Source organism: Triturus cristatus, chromosome 12, assembly GCF_964204655.1.
Source record: "Triturus cristatus chromosome 12, aTriCri1.1, whole genome shotgun sequence".
Taxonomy (NCBI): domain Eukaryota; kingdom Metazoa; phylum Chordata; class Amphibia; order Caudata; family Salamandridae; genus Triturus; species Triturus cristatus.
In genome coordinates this window covers 180,464,249-180,479,682 of record NC_140595.1, presented here as the reverse complement: position 1 = coordinate 180,479,682, position 15,434 = coordinate 180,464,249, and the positions used below count along the sequence as shown (strand labels likewise).

At 43.8% G+C, this 15,434-nt stretch overlaps 1 protein-coding gene across 1 annotated transcript in view; it reads left to right on the top strand.

Annotated features, from left to right (window-relative positions):
* The window catches only part of SLC38A7 (solute carrier family 38 member 7), a 124,574-nt gene extending 114,263 nt beyond the window's left edge, over positions 1 to 10,311 (top strand). Inside the window, exons 10-11 of the mRNA XM_085639584.1 lie at positions 4,048 to 4,102; positions 5,324 to 10,311. Coding sequence (XP_085495710.1) covers positions 4,048 to 4,102; positions 5,324 to 5,426 — 158 coding nt within the window. The 3' untranslated portion in view covers positions 5,427 to 10,311. The remainder of the gene's footprint in view (positions 1 to 4,047; positions 4,103 to 5,323) is intronic.
* Positions 10,312 to 15,434: the final 5,123 nt, after the last annotated feature.

Here is a 15,434-nt window from a genome sequence, read left to right as displayed (position 1 = left end):
GGGTTTCTGTTGCAGTAACCCCCCCCCCTTTTTTCTTGTTGCCAGACTACTGATGCTCTTTGACTTGATGTGCTCTAGGGCCCTGCCAATCAGGGCCCGAGGGCCTGTGTTCTTTACCCAAAACAAAACCCAATTGACGGCTCTGGCCACAGGTAGGTTCCTGGTAGATGGTACCCCATGTACCCAGGGCACTGACCAGAGAGGGCTCCTAAAGGCTGCAGCACCAATTGTACCACCCTTAGAGGCTCTGCACCCTGGCAGACACACACTGCCTTTGCAGGCTGAGTGTCTGGGTGCAGAACAAAACAAAGAGACGACATGGCACTCATCCCTGTGTGCCATGCCCACAAACCACTGCCCTGGTATTCATCAGTCACCCCTCTAGCTGGGTGCCCTATGCCAGTGGTGAGGGTACAGGTGAATGTGCCCCGTACCCCTACAGTGCCCAGGTCCATTCCTGGGCCCTGTAAGTGCAGTGCTGCCATTAAGAGTATATGGTGCTGGGAGGTTGTCATTACGAACTCCACAGCACCATAATGGCTGCACTGAAGAATGGGAAGTTTGGTATCAAACTTCTCTGCACATTAAACCCACACTGATGCCAGTGTGGGATTTAATGTAAAATGCATGACAGAGGGCATCTTAGAGATGCCCCCTGAAACTCGACCACCTCCCAGTGACCTGACTGAGTGGCTGCGCAGGCTGCCACCACCAGACATGTTTCTGGACCCCTGAGTCGAGAGCTTGCTGCTCTCAGGGGGCCTGAAACAATGCACATCCTGGGACGAGGTGCCAAGCCTCCTCCCCAGGATGGGCAGGGTTCACGAAGGAGAAGCTTCAAAGGCATGCCGCCTTTGTGAGCTTCTCTAGACCACTTTCTGTACTCGGCAACTGGTCCCCACTGGTTCTACCCCCCACTTTGGGCGGGAGAACCGGCGGGAAAAATAAAGTGAGGAAGAGAGGCGTGCCCACCTCTGCCAACTCCACCCCTAAGGTGGGGAGGCGAGGTGAAGCACAACCTCGAGTCCCCGCCATCTTGAGGATGGGGGACCCAGCCAACCAGGGACAGGCTCCTGCCCCCTTCCCACTGGAGAGTGGCAGAATAGGGGGTGTAGCCACCCCAGGGAAGGGACCCATTGGTCCCTGCCCTTTAGCTACCTTTAACGCCCCTGAATTTAGTATTTAGGGGCACCCTGAACCTTCTTTCCTCAGATCCAGCAACTACAAGAAAAGAAGGAGGACGAGAAGCCGTACAGAGCTAATAAGAGGACAACGCCCACTGACTTGGCCCCGGCCCGAAAGGCCTGTCTCCCCTTGAACCTGTTCCTGCAAAACCCCAGCGTGTCCAGCGGCCAGCAACCTCAAAAACCCCAGAGGACCTGCCTGCATTAACTCTCCAAGCTGTTTCTCCCGTGAACACCGGACTTGTTTGAACTGCAGCTTCTGGTGCCAGCCAGAAACCGCAAATCCAACACACTCTGCACCTGCCGAGCCCGGCCTTCTGTTTGAGGGAACAAACACCACGAGGAGGTCCCCCCGGCGATCCTGACCCGAGATCCGGCGACCCCTGACCTGCCTCAAGCCTCCAGACGACGCCTGCAGCCTCAATCCAGGAGAACCCCCCCTCCCCAACCGCTACCAGAGCGGGTAAGAAAATCCGACGTCTAAAGGCACCCCTGCACCCGACGCCCCACGGCCTTGTGTGCCCAACCCAGTGGTGCCTAACCATCCCTCTACATCCCAACTTACCCCTCGAAGTGGTGCTCACTCCTGGAAGATCTTCGTCCCCGAGCCTGCAGTGTTTCTCTGTCCCGGAGAATCTCCATTGAAGTCAACAGGGCACCCGACCTCAAAACTGCACCCGGCTGCCCTAGAGCCGCTGAGGGTGCCCCTTTGGTGCTAACTGGTCCCCAACATGCCCTGAGCTTAACCCTAGGAGCTTTGCTCCCACAACCTCGTGACCTGCTTGCCAGCAGCCTCCAACCGGAGCCCCCCTATCCTCCATAGGATAACATTGGGCCTCAACACTCTGCCCTAGTGCCACTGGGGGTGAACCAACAGTGCATCACTGACCTTGGGAGACCCCGGAGTCTAACCCCAGAACCCTAACCAAAAGACCGATTACTTACCTTGAAACCGATAACTCATTTTTCCTCATAGGATAACATTGACACTTTTTCTCTCAAAAAGTTTCCAAGTGTCGACTTTTGCAAACTGCAAATATTCCTTAAAAATCAGCCGATTAACCAAAATGCATTTACTCACCTGTTTTCAGGAAATGTCCCAGGGCTGTATCTAGTATCCAGTCCTGTGGTTAGAAAAGTAATCTGAAGTAATTAACTGCATTTTACTTTAAAAGCCCATTCAATTGAATGTACTATACCTGCAATGTGTTGCAAACTGCTTTCTTAAACCTGTAATCAAAACCAGTACCAGTTATACTGCAATTCTGAACTGTGTTCAAACAAGTCATTTACTACTGTAAAGTATTTATATGCTTACCTGTACCAGGCTTGCTTGGTTCTAGAAATAAAACAACAGTATATTTTTTTATACAAACAATTGGCCTAGAGTTCAGTTCCTGAGTGTGTGAGACCATTTGCTGACTGTGTACAACAAATGCTTTACACTGTCCTCTGATACTGCCGTACTGCTCGACCAAACTACCACTTTACAGAGTAAGGTTCTATCTAACTTTAGCCTCTGCCAAACCTCTGGGGATTGTGGACTCTGTACACCCTGTACCTCACTTTGGTGCAGTATATATAGAGCCTTTGTTTTTTCCTTTTTTTCCTGTTAACATTTACCTTGACTTTTCATACTTTTATGAAGAATTTCCAATGAAATGAGGAAAAATAAAAAGCAACTGTGATAAGGAAGTTTGGAAAGGAAGTAAAGGACAGTTGACAGAAATAGGGTGACAAATGCAAAAACCACAATTGATGGATAGAATGCAGAACAATGTCATACATTTGCCCCAGTACAGAGATCTGGGCCTAAATTTATAGTTTTTTTGCTCACCGTGCCATCCAGTTTGAACCTGGCCATATGCAAATCAGTCTTGACCCTTTGCCCAATGGGAACAGTCCAACCCGAGCTGCCAGGCCAGGTCCTCCCTGGACTGGGAACAAGCATCCTAGGACCGGTTTCGCAGTTTCACCCCCTCATCAGCCAGAATAGCTTGACTCCAGTGGCATGGAGAACACGGGATCCACGTCTGGGCATACCCGTCCCACTTGGGTTGACAAATGCAAAAACAACAATTGATTGAAAGAATACAGAACAATGTCATACATTCACCCCGGTACAGAGTTCTGTGCCTAAATCCATCGACTTGGCAGTTCGGGCTGGACTGTTCCCATGAGGCACAAGGTCAAGACTGATTTGCAATTAGCTGTGTCTGAACTGGGGTGCCGAAGTGAGCTAAAGAACGATGATGGATTCAACCCAGATCTGTGACTGGGGGTGAGTGTCTGAAAAGTTTCAGCGCTCCGTCCAGCATCTCCTTGTGTTTGCTTTGTTCGCCCTAAGTTGGCAGGTTATGCCCAGAGGTGGGTCCCTTGCTCACTTTGCCACTGGATTCAAGCTAGCCAGGCTGATGAGGGCTGTTAGCCAAAAACCGGTCCCAGGATGCTTGTTTCTTGTCCAGGTAAGACATGGCTTGGCAGTTCGGGCTGGACTGTTCCCATGAGGAACAGGGTCAAGACTGATTTGCATATAGCGGTGTCTGTACTGGGATGGTGAAGTGAGCTAAAGAACGATGATGGATTCAACCCAGATCTGTGACTGGGGGTGAGTGTCTGAAAAGTTTCAGCGCTCCGTCCATCATCTCCTTGTGTTTGACAGAAATAGGGTGCCCCATCCAGTAACTAATTGTGAATTAAATTAAGAGAACAAGAAAATAGGGTGTAGGACTCAATTTTGGGCGCTTAGTTGGATTCTCACTTGACCCTTGAACTGTGGAGGAGTTCCCGAATACTTTGAAGTAGAACTGTGATGGCACATATGGGTACCACGTGCATTAAAAATTCCATTTATTTTTTCCAGGGCTGTGTTTGATTCAAGCCAAGCTGTCTGAAGTACAGGAGAGCAACTCAAGGCGGTAAGGGTTGAGATTTAGACTACTACCTGCTTGGTGTTTACAAGCTGGCATGGAAACATGCTGTTCATTGCTGGCCTACTATTCCAACCTTGTCTGCACTACACAACTCTTCGTGTGCATAATAGAAAATTGCCAAAGCACTTTAGTGTTAACAGCAGCATTCCTCGCCATTTCCCTAATGAAAGCTGGGACGCTTCCTTAAGGCACCTCCTTATAGGACAATATAGATCGCCCTTCCAGCACTGAAAGCTCTTTCAGCTGTACCATCACATCGATCTGCAGTAACTTTTATCTATAAGACTTCTCACATATTTGTAAATGCGTCCATTTCAGACCTGCAAAACCCCTTTTATTCAACAACTGTGACTGCTCACAGCTCAGAAAATGTACCCGAGGGCTGACCTCAGTTATTCTACGTCTGAGACCTATCACAGTTTTAACTGCTACACCTTCATCCCAAATCTTTATGGCCCAGTCTCTCAATTCAAAAAGGTTAAGTGTGATGCTACTACTCCTAGCTAGGCGCAGAATTGCCATGGCTAGGATGCGTGGTCTGGCACCAACTATATTGATATGGCTGAGAGTCACAATCTTTTGTGATGCCCTTTCTGACATGTTCTTATCCACATTACCTACTAAAAATAAGCCAAAAACCATATGAGGCCCGTTGAGATTGTACCCTACCAACAGTGATACCCCTGGGAACTCAAGCCCCATTGCTCAAGAGGTCCAAAGGGGCACCTAAATATGAGCCATATGACAAGCTTTACTGAATATCTACATACTATATGGGCTGGCACTGATTACTTAACCAGGTGGTAAATGTGTAATCGTAAGAATGTGCTTCCATGCGTAATGAATTGCCTGCAATGATAATAGGTAGTACAAGCTTTAACTTCTGTACCCTGTCTATGTACTAAGCATGCATGATAGCCTCTTTGTATACAAATTGATTGAAATGTCAAGTTCTATTGTTTTGCTTAAAATATACATAAAACCAGTTACAATGTATCTCAATCCTCACTCAAGATGGTCTTATCAAAATGGTAATGCAACCACTCAACTTTTGAGTCCTGATGAATTGCAAAAATATAATCCAATTCTTGGATCACTTTCTAATTCTGTTGGTGCACCTCACTGTCCTTGACATCCAGTGTTGAGACGTGTGCCGGGATGAAGAATTGAGCATTCTCACCTTATCTTTGTGTCTTCTGTTTACAGGTGGTGCGCACTGGTCAGTTACGGTGTGCTGCTTGTGGTCCTCGGCGCATTTATCTTCGGACAGACTACGACCAATGCCATCCTAGTAGACCTGAGTGGGTGATCCCACAGATGTCGTCGGATGCCAGGCCTTCACTAGTGGGACCTGGAAGGAACCATTGTGTGCAATGGAATGCCAGAGGCACCATGCTGTCAATCCTCAGTCCTGCCTACCTGCAGTACACTGGCAGGGTGCTTTTATGGGTCCTTGTGACATTCCAACAATAATTTAGGTTCAGCTGCTACACACATCTTTATTCTCCTCTCCAAATAGTCACCACTCTCCAAAGTGCGTGTTTGATTAGGGACCACAAACCAAAGGGAATCAAAATGGTATGAAAGCTTTTTGGGGGCATCCACTCATGCTCTGTGTCTGGGACATGAAACAATCCCACAAATGCCTGATCTAAGGGCACTTTTCTCCTCTATGGTGGCATTTCATCATTCAGTTGTGTTGCCTTTGCAGGACACTGATCCTCCATGCGTACATGTGTGGGTTGAGGGGCATTCTAAGTGCACTTTATGCTTAGTTCCCTCCGTTTTCCTCTAAAGTGGTTCCACGGAGGATCAGAGATGAGATATGACCTGTGGTGTATGTGGAGAAGTGGCTCATAGGTCGCAGAAAAACTTTGTACACACAGGAGGCCTCAGCACTGCTTGTACTGTATTCCATGAGACAATGCCCCTTTGGTGAATGTCACTGAGCCATCTTTCTCGTCCTTCTTTCTCATAGGTGTGAAGAAATTGACATAAATGGTTTCATTTAACATTCCAGTTTTTGATGCTAGGCCATGCTTGTCCTTCTGGTCTCTTTCTCGTTGTCTGCTCTTACCTCCATTCTTGTTCAATTTATATAGTTTTTTCCTTATTCCCATTCCTCCTAACCTTCCTTGCGGTTCATCTCCTCCCTCCACATATTTCTTCTCTCTCCTCCATTTTTGTCACTTTCTATAGTTTCTTAGATGGTTTTCCTGTTTCTCTTGCGCTTGCTTCCTTTGTCCCCTTGCCTTCCCAAATATTTCCCTCCTGCCCTCATGAAAATGTCCTTTACTGTCACTGTTTCCTCCTTTCTATTGGTCTGCTATTTGCATACCCATGGATCTCTCTCCAGACTTTTCTTCAGTCCTTCCACTGGCTTGTAGACACACAGTCTTGTTACTTGTGTAGTCTCTTGTGATGTAGCCTAAGACGTTTTAATCTACTGTTTCCCTCAAACTATAGATCAGGGTCTTCCTGACTCCCGTCTATTCTGGCAATCCAGGATAGACTGCACAAACATTATAAAATTGCCTAACAGTCTCTTGTGACATGTTGGGAGAAAATAGCAGTTGAACAACATAAGTACTAAGTTGTACGCAACAGTCAGTTAAGAGCATTCTCTAATACAAGCACATTTTCACTTAGAATGGTTATCACATTTTTTATTGAAAGGCTGCTCGATTTTAAGTTTAGCAACTAATTAACAATTCCTGAACACTCTTGTGTATGTGTATTTTAAGCTCAGAGTTATGTTTCTAATCTTTGAAGAAATATTTTATTATATTTTATATGAGTGCCACACCTCTTGTGAAACAATCACAAGGCATAACGTGTCGATTGTTTTAAAGCCTAGAGGGCTGGGACTCGCTTGTTTACAAAAGTCAGTCTTCTTGAAGACAGGACTTTACTCACCAACCAACCTATTTGCCAGCTCAAGTTAGTATTGCTTGTGTACGGGTAGTTGACTTAATAGGCTGTTCATTTCAGCAAGTGACTGGGATATGGGGAGGGCACAATGATAACTTGAGCATCATCCAACCTCCATTGCCCAAAAGAAACTGGCCTTTTAAGGTAGTCAACAACAACCTAGATAAGAGCCCACCTTTGAAGAGACTTTTTGTTGGTCGAAGTTGGAATTGAGAAACAGCGGGAAGTAGCATGGTGATGTTCTGCAACGGCGAATGCGGTCAGCAGCAATCGTGCAATCGTGAGCGAACCACATGATCTGCAGCAGTGCAGATACTCATTGAAGCTATTAATGTTGTAGCCAATTGTAAATCATCAACGACACTGAAGGGGCCGTCTGTCTTCACAAGGGGGAAGCTGAATGAAGTTTTGTAAGTAGGACATTATGTTGTTCTATCTCTTTGCCTCTTAAGGCAAATCCAGGTTCCCCAATTATGCTTCCACAAATGAGCAAGAGGCAATCCTAGTTGGTTGGGGACTCATCCCCACCCCCAATTAAAAGAATTCCAGTTGAACTATGTAGCTGATTAAGTTTTGATTTCTGAATTCCCTGGTTGGGGCAGTGTGTGATTTTTTTTTTCCCCCCTCTCTTTTCCATCGAGGGCCTGCTTTTCGAGAAGACAGGCGAAGGTCAGCCTCTTCACTTCTCAACTCTGAATTTGAGTGTCTGGTTCCCGGGGGCCTGACCTGTTGTTCTCTGATCCTCAAGGATTTTAATTCATATCCATTGGGGCATTTAAGATGGTACCTTTCAGTGGCAGTTACATTATCTGCTCGAATTAACAAGCTTCAGTCCTTGTCGGTGAAGAACCCTAAATCTATACAAATATCAATAAATGTTTTACAATGGTAAGGCGGTCATTTGTTTTCAAATAAAGGCATTGTCAGGGGTTGACATGGATCAGAAGTTTAATTTCCTGTGCCTTTTGCTAACCCCTGCTTGGCCGGAAAGTGGATTGACATTAATGTGAAGGTGAGTAGGGGTTTTGCATTTTATTTGGCTCAAAGTAAGCTGTTGAATTCTTTCAGTAACTAATATATTACCCACTGGTCTATCATACTCTGAAAATAAGTTTTTGGTGATTCTCTTTTCAATTATGTAACATGTCACATTGTAAATTAGTATTTTAATCAGAGTATTTCACACCCTCTCTGAATTCTCAGGCGTGCCTTTTGGCCCAAGGCAACATTAGTGGTACCTCTCTACAGATTTGATACTGGGCTGTAAAGAGGATGATCAGTTTAGTTAGGCCATGTGGATTTTTTTTTTTTTTTTTTTGCTAAACCGCTTTTAGTCATTGAATCTGCCATTGCCTCCAAGATATGAAATCTTGGGAATTTTCCAATCCTGTTGAAAAAAAGAGGACTCGGCATAAAAGTATGCATGTTTCTTACTATAGTAATTTAAGTACTATTCAGTTCCCCATCCTAAGCGATATCCGCCTGCCTTCACCGCTGCTGTTTGCCTCCATATTCCTAGTACGCTGAGAGACCGAATGCAAAGGAACTGAGACTGGAAAGCAGTGCAGGTTTCTTATTGTGAGGGGCCTGGGTACATGACAAAACCAAACATGTGAGGTCCCTTAAGGTTGCGCTGTGCAACATATGGCCCCCTCAGTTGAGAAGACTGGATGTCCCGAGCGGAGAAATGAAGACGGGGTGCTAATGGACAAAGCATACAGAGGTTACAGTGTCACTTTGTTGTGGCCTAATTGATGCTCATTTCATGAGAACCAGCTTTTCATTTAATTGCAGTGGCGTAGAAAGTGGGGGGCAGGATGAGTTTTGGGGGCAGCGGCGTCCCCCACCCCCTTACCTGCGCCCGTCGTGGGCTGCCACCGAGAAAATCGCCAGCATACCCCCCTCCCTCACACATGGAGGGGCAGCAAGTGCAGTGGCCGCCATGGGCGGCCATAGGTCTAGCTACGCCACTGTTTATTTGCTCCTATTTTCCATGACCCTCCGGCCTAGTCTTTTTTGCAGTTCCTAAGAGTAGCAGAGACTCACTTGAAAGAAGAGCCCGTGGAAGATGTCTACATTGAGACAGAGAAATAGGAGGAACACATTATTAGGCCTAGGCTTTCATCATTGAAGGGACACAGAAGGAAAGTAAATGTCAAGTGAAACCTTTGTCCATGTAGTGGTACAGAGGGGAAAAAGCTGTGGAAATGTTCAGGCTTCTCTCTACTTTATGTGGTGATGCACTGAGACGGAAGAGGCAGAGATGCTGCTAAATTGTTTTGTTGCCAAATAGTGATAAATGGGTCTGAAGGGATACATTGTTTGTAAATTATTTTTTTTATCTGCAATTCTATACACTCACATACAATATAATGGAAATATGCGCCCCAGAAATGTATCTATTCTCTGCAATCGCAAAGAGGGAGAGATGTGGACATATATGCCTGGCCATTGCCTTTTCTCTATACGGTGATAAGGACAGGAAAGCCAAGGGGCAATATTTATTCCTTGCAGTTTGAATCAAGTACTGTTATTAATATAATCCCTTCTCCTTTTCTTGGTGTGTGGGTCTTCTCTTCCGGTTATGTACAGCTCTGGCTGTATTTTAGGGCTGGGCTAGAATTTTACATGTCCAGGCAGCTCCTGAAAGGGTTATTTACCTCCTTAACACAATTTATGCAACCCAGAATGCATTTATCATGTTCAATCTAAACTCTATTTCTGGGAGTTTTTAGCTAATGTCTTTTGTCAGGATGTATGTACACTTGTATCTGTTTCAGGGATAAGAGGGACAACTTAAGCCTAGGGAAAGTAAAGCTGTCTGCCTATCACTTTAAGTTTTAAGTGGCCACAAGGTGAAAACCCCCAAACTGCTTTTCTGCAGACAGCAGAGTTTTCTGGGGTAGCCTAAAGGAACGAGGCGCTTTTACAAACAATGTAGCTGCATTGTGTGATTAGGGAATTGATTCAGGAATGGTTTGAGGCTATTCTCTCCCTCTTTCTTGCAAACATGGATTCAGCTTTGGGAAAGGGTTCACCTCTCATGAGGTGTAATGAATAACTAAACCCTTGCAGATAGTCTGGCTCATTACCACCACCTCCAGCAGCAGCTCTATCCACTGTTGATGCAAGTACATGTGATGAGGGTATTGGTGCTAGGAGACTGATGAAACTCTTGCAACAAAGACCTTTAGTTTCGCCGTATTTTTTATGATTTCAAATTATTTTTTGTACACTAATAAAGTAATTTCTGACCTCTCAAACCAGCCTGCGTCTTGTATGCTTGTTTTAATTTTGTTTGCAAGGAAATCCTGCATCTGTTTTGTCATCTTTTTGAGGGGGGATTCATTGTGTTGGCGTGGAATTGCATGGATCAAGGGGATTCTTCGTAGCAAAGGTTCAGGTTGACCTGGAGATCAGGGCCCTTTTACCTTTCTGATTCCGGCATATTGAACCAGTTTGATGGTTGCAAGTTGTGACTTTGATACATTTCAGTCATTTGCTGTTAATAGTCCTGCTATTTATCTCTGCCATGAGGTTAACTACTTCACATGAAAGGTCAGAAATGTCCCAGTAGACAACAGTAGGGTTTTGGGGTCTGCCCAAGCAACCTATCCTGTCCCTGAAGAGAAGAAATGATCCACATAATTAAAAAAATATATATACTCTATGCACAGATATCTAGTTGTTACCAGCAAAATCAGGGGCCTGTAAAACTTTGTGCTTTGGAGTAGAAATTACTAGTGTTAAAGAAAGTTTGGGAGGTAACCACAAAAATGTCAAGGGAGGCATCGCTGCTCCTAGTATTTCTTTCTTCTAAAACAGTGGAGCAGAATATGGAGTACTGTGTGTTTTGTGAAGTTCAATGCTTGAAATGCTTGAAAGTTGAGCATTACATACTGATATAGGGCTCCATTTATGTGACAACTTGATGCGCCCACGCTACTGTGAATCTACTACATTGTTGTACATGCTAGCGCAAGTCACTATATCAGTGAGTTGCAGCATGCACTTTCGTTGATCAGATTCTTTATTCTTTTGCTTTGTGGCGCTGGGTTTGGAATATTCCAGTTTGTTTTCCTGCAAAGTCTTAAATTCCGTTTCAAGTGTGCATTGTGGATTCATGTCCCATAAAATCTAGAGTACACAGGAACACACACTCCTCCTTAGATTATATCTTTACATTTTTAGGTTCGGACCTTTGCACTACTGCTGCATACCATCCTAAGCAAATCAGCACCGTAGTACCAGGGGCCGACTGCGCGGGGGAATCGCTAAAGTGTTATTTACAATGGGGTGCACCGGAGAACATTTTGACATCAAAGAATATATATGTAGCTGGACAGAAAAGGTCATATAAAAATGACACAGGAGACGAAAGATGGAAACTATGCATTTAAAATTGGCTCTTCATTTAGAATCTGCCCCTATGACCGACCTGCAATAGTTCTGTAACCTTTGTTTACAAAGGCTTAAGGAGATAAAATGATTCTTGTATAAAGCATTTCGGTGCCAGAAAACAATTAAACTTAAGATGTTGGGCACATTATGCTCAAATGACCATACGGCCTAATGAGTCGTCTTCAGTGGCATACAAAGAGTGCACCAAAATTGAGGGGTGGGTTAAATATTCTAGACAAGAAGGAACAGAGCCAACCTCCATCAGAATCTGAGGATTTGAAAGAAGGTTACCATAATGCTCCAAGAGCCTATAGTGACTGTTAGAGACACTGCACCTAGATCATAGACATCTAAACATGATTTGTTGAAAGAAACCTCGCTCCACATCCGGTTCTGAAAATGACTCAAAAGAACAATCTAGCTCAAAAAGAGGATTTACTCTTGAGAGACAGAATGACCCTAAAGAGGATCACTTCAGAGAAACTCGCTGGCCTTGGAAGTGTTGAGTGTGACAAACTGACCTACCTGAAAAGATCGCATACAAGAAAGGAAGCATCCTTAAAAAAATAATCAGTCCTCTTGGAGGCTGGCTTAGTATATGGTGCACACTTATTCAAGTGGTGCACCCTGCACTAATCCAGACAACCCTTATGGTGATTTTAGTGGTCTTAGACAACCATAGAAAGCTTTCAAAGTGGTAGCTGTGGAGAGCAGCCTTCTGGCTTATCTTGAAGGAATATAAAGCAGCTTGTTTTAATCAATAGTGTAGCTCAGATGAAAAAGAATCACACAGTGTTTATGAAAAATAAGTCTATTTATTACATAACACAATCACTAACACATTGGTATATCTCCTACCTGGAGATATCGACACAATAAACAAGAATACTTCAAAATAATCAGGTAAGTAGCACAAATATACCTAGGTCTCCAGGGGAAGACCAAACCACATACTAAAAGTGGAATGCGAACTGCAAAGGAGAATGGGACTTGGACCACAAGACTCAGAGGAGCTGGGGACACAAGGAACCACCCAAGGTAAGTATCCAGGAACCCCTCGGAGGCTCTGTGCAGAGTGAAAACACAGTTGGGTGCCCAATTGAAGTCAATGGAAAAGTCGTGGTTGCAGTTTTAAAGAAGATGGACCCTTCTCAGAGGACCCCGAAGAAACCCTTTGGAAGATGGAAGGTTGGAAAGCCACCCCACCAGTGGATGTCACCGGAACCAGGTTACCTGCCTCAAGGAAGCTGGATGTATAGGGGTGAAGTGACGTCGGAACCTGCCGTAGACAACCGTGGACGACTTTGAAGAAGACTCCTATGGAGTAGCCTTTGAAGTAGTCCAGTGGAATCCAAGGGTGGAGTTGGGAAGTAAAAAAAGAACAGAAAGAAGAGCAATCAGAGGGTTACTGATATCTGGTCTTGCTCACACTGTGGCACAAAGGCTTGTATGCATTGATTTCACTGGTGCAGCATAGTCTAAACAGTGCTCCCATACCACAATGACTTTCAAACCAAATCTCTGAACAATCTCTAAGTGCCAGTTTTCTCAACATCATTCTGCTAAAAGTTGAATATGAAATAAAATGAATGACTTGAACTTGGAGGCACCTTTTACATTGATTTAAAACACTTGTGAATAAATTCAGAAATGTAATATGTCCTTAATTGGTTTTTTCAACTATTGGTTAAATATTAGCGATATAGCATAATGTGAGCATAAAACAATAATGCCCAACACAGCATGTTTCATAGCCATAGGCTGCTCTTTCAAGACATAACTTTATACAAAGGCAAGTTATAATTGATCAGTTTCAATAATGAATGTGCAATTCAATCCCATTAAGAGAAGATGGATATCAAGCTTAGCAACGCATCAGTACCACACGTGCCATGAAGCGCAGCTCTCTTCAGGTGAACCACAAGCCTATCTAATGTCAAATGTTTTTTGCACTATGAACAATCAATCAATTAGACCAGCATAATGATGTGCCCATAGTTCAAACCAAATTCAGTAGCGGTCATGTTAAGGGCACCCGGTGCTAGACTGAATCTTTTAGCGTTTAAGTTAATATCCTAAAAACCGGTATGCATGACTGGTAAAGGGATATGTGTGGTAAAGATCACACCCCCGCCCTTCCCCGCCCTAAGTCCTGAAAACAACCTCTCACCGCCCCAAAACCCAGCCCGCTTACCAGAACCTTCCATCCCCCGATCCTTCCTCTTCCGATCCTTTCCCCTTCCAATTTTCCTACACCCGCCCATTCACGCATCTAGTCTGCGCACTGCCATAACCATGCATATGCGTGGTTAAGGCAAGCGTGGTTCCACTTGCAGGTAAATAGCGTGCATGGCTCAGCCTGTCGTTGTAAAGGCCGTTTTCACAAAAAGCCATTCTGTGGCCATGTTAGGTACCCATTTATTTCAACCTCACTGATACTTGAAGAAATCATGATTGTAATTAGGGCTCCCGGTTTTATGGTATTTATTTTTTTAACATTTCCGTCTGTATCCATATTTTTTTGGGGGTCATTTTATCTGTATTTATCCATATCTATTTTGTGTTTTGCGTATAAATGAAGTTGTAAAACTACATTTCCATATTTATTTAACTGATAGATACGCACTCGTACTTTGATGTCTGTCGTGTCTTAGCTATTTAAGCTGATAAATATTACATAACAATACATCCACTGGTAAATATTAGCATTATACCACAAATGTATGTTGATATATGCCATTAATTAAAGAAATTTCATCCTGTTTTTTTAATTTCTAATGCTGTCCATCTGCTCAGTTGTTGAGCTATAATTCATGAGACAGCACGGAGAGTCACTTAAAAGCAGTACAATTGTCTGTATTTATCCACTTTTAAAAATAAATGCAGACAGAAAACACATTGTTTTCTGTCTGTATTTATCTGTAAAAATGGCAAACAGGGAGCCGTAATTGTAATTTATCCACGACTGTATTTGAAGTACTGCAATATAGATTGATTCTTCTCAGATCCATGGAATCGGTGATTTCCTTTACTGCAGCCAAATCTTAACATTTTGGAGTTGCTCATCAAAGTTTAATGGAGGATTCATTTTCAAAATTCAGGTGTTGCTTTACACCGTAATTGTTTAACAGTGGTAAATGTTATTTGTTGGTAAGTGTACCTTCATCACAATATCTCTGCTATAAATGGGGATGTCTTGCAGAGAAGAAGTTAAGCAGTCAACTTAGAGGAACACAAGTGCTGTCAAACTTACATATATATTCCCCTTCGTACAAGGAAAATCATCTACTATCCAAGTTAATTTGTAAGGAATTCATCACAATCTTCGACTGCCTCATAACTGGGAGGAGATGAATGCTTTCAGGAATATAAAAAGAATCTTCTGACCAGTTCATACAGACGTTATGATTGTTTTAGCTACATCTATTCATTCTGCAGCATTGTTTTTATTATGTACTGATAATCTTAAACCTATACTATATTGCCTCGCCCTTGTGTGCGTAGAAGCAAACTCAGCATTTGATATCCTCATTGCGGTTACTTTCCTAGCTGTGTTGCCTCTGTCCTCAGGACATTGCAAAATATACTTTCATGCATGTCAAACACCTCTCCCGATCAGAACCTCTATTTGAAAACTAAATTCACAGATTCTAAGAGGATCAGTTTTGATCGCCTCATTCTCATCAAACCATCATACATGAATAACATGAATAATAATGGGGAGAGGAGTGGGCCTAACTGCTAGGGCGGTCGACCTTGAATCTGGAGAACTGGGTTCGAGTCTCGGCAATGACGCTGAACATCCTGTGATTCTGGGCAAATCACTTAATCTCCCCTTGCCTAACAAAAAATTAATGTGTCCTCATATAATGCAACGGGTGCTATGTAAAGCGCTCTGATACCCAATACCAGGTCATGTTCGTGCTATATAAAGCTCAGTGAAAAAAAAAAAAGATTTTTTAAAAACCAGACCTTTTGCTAATCC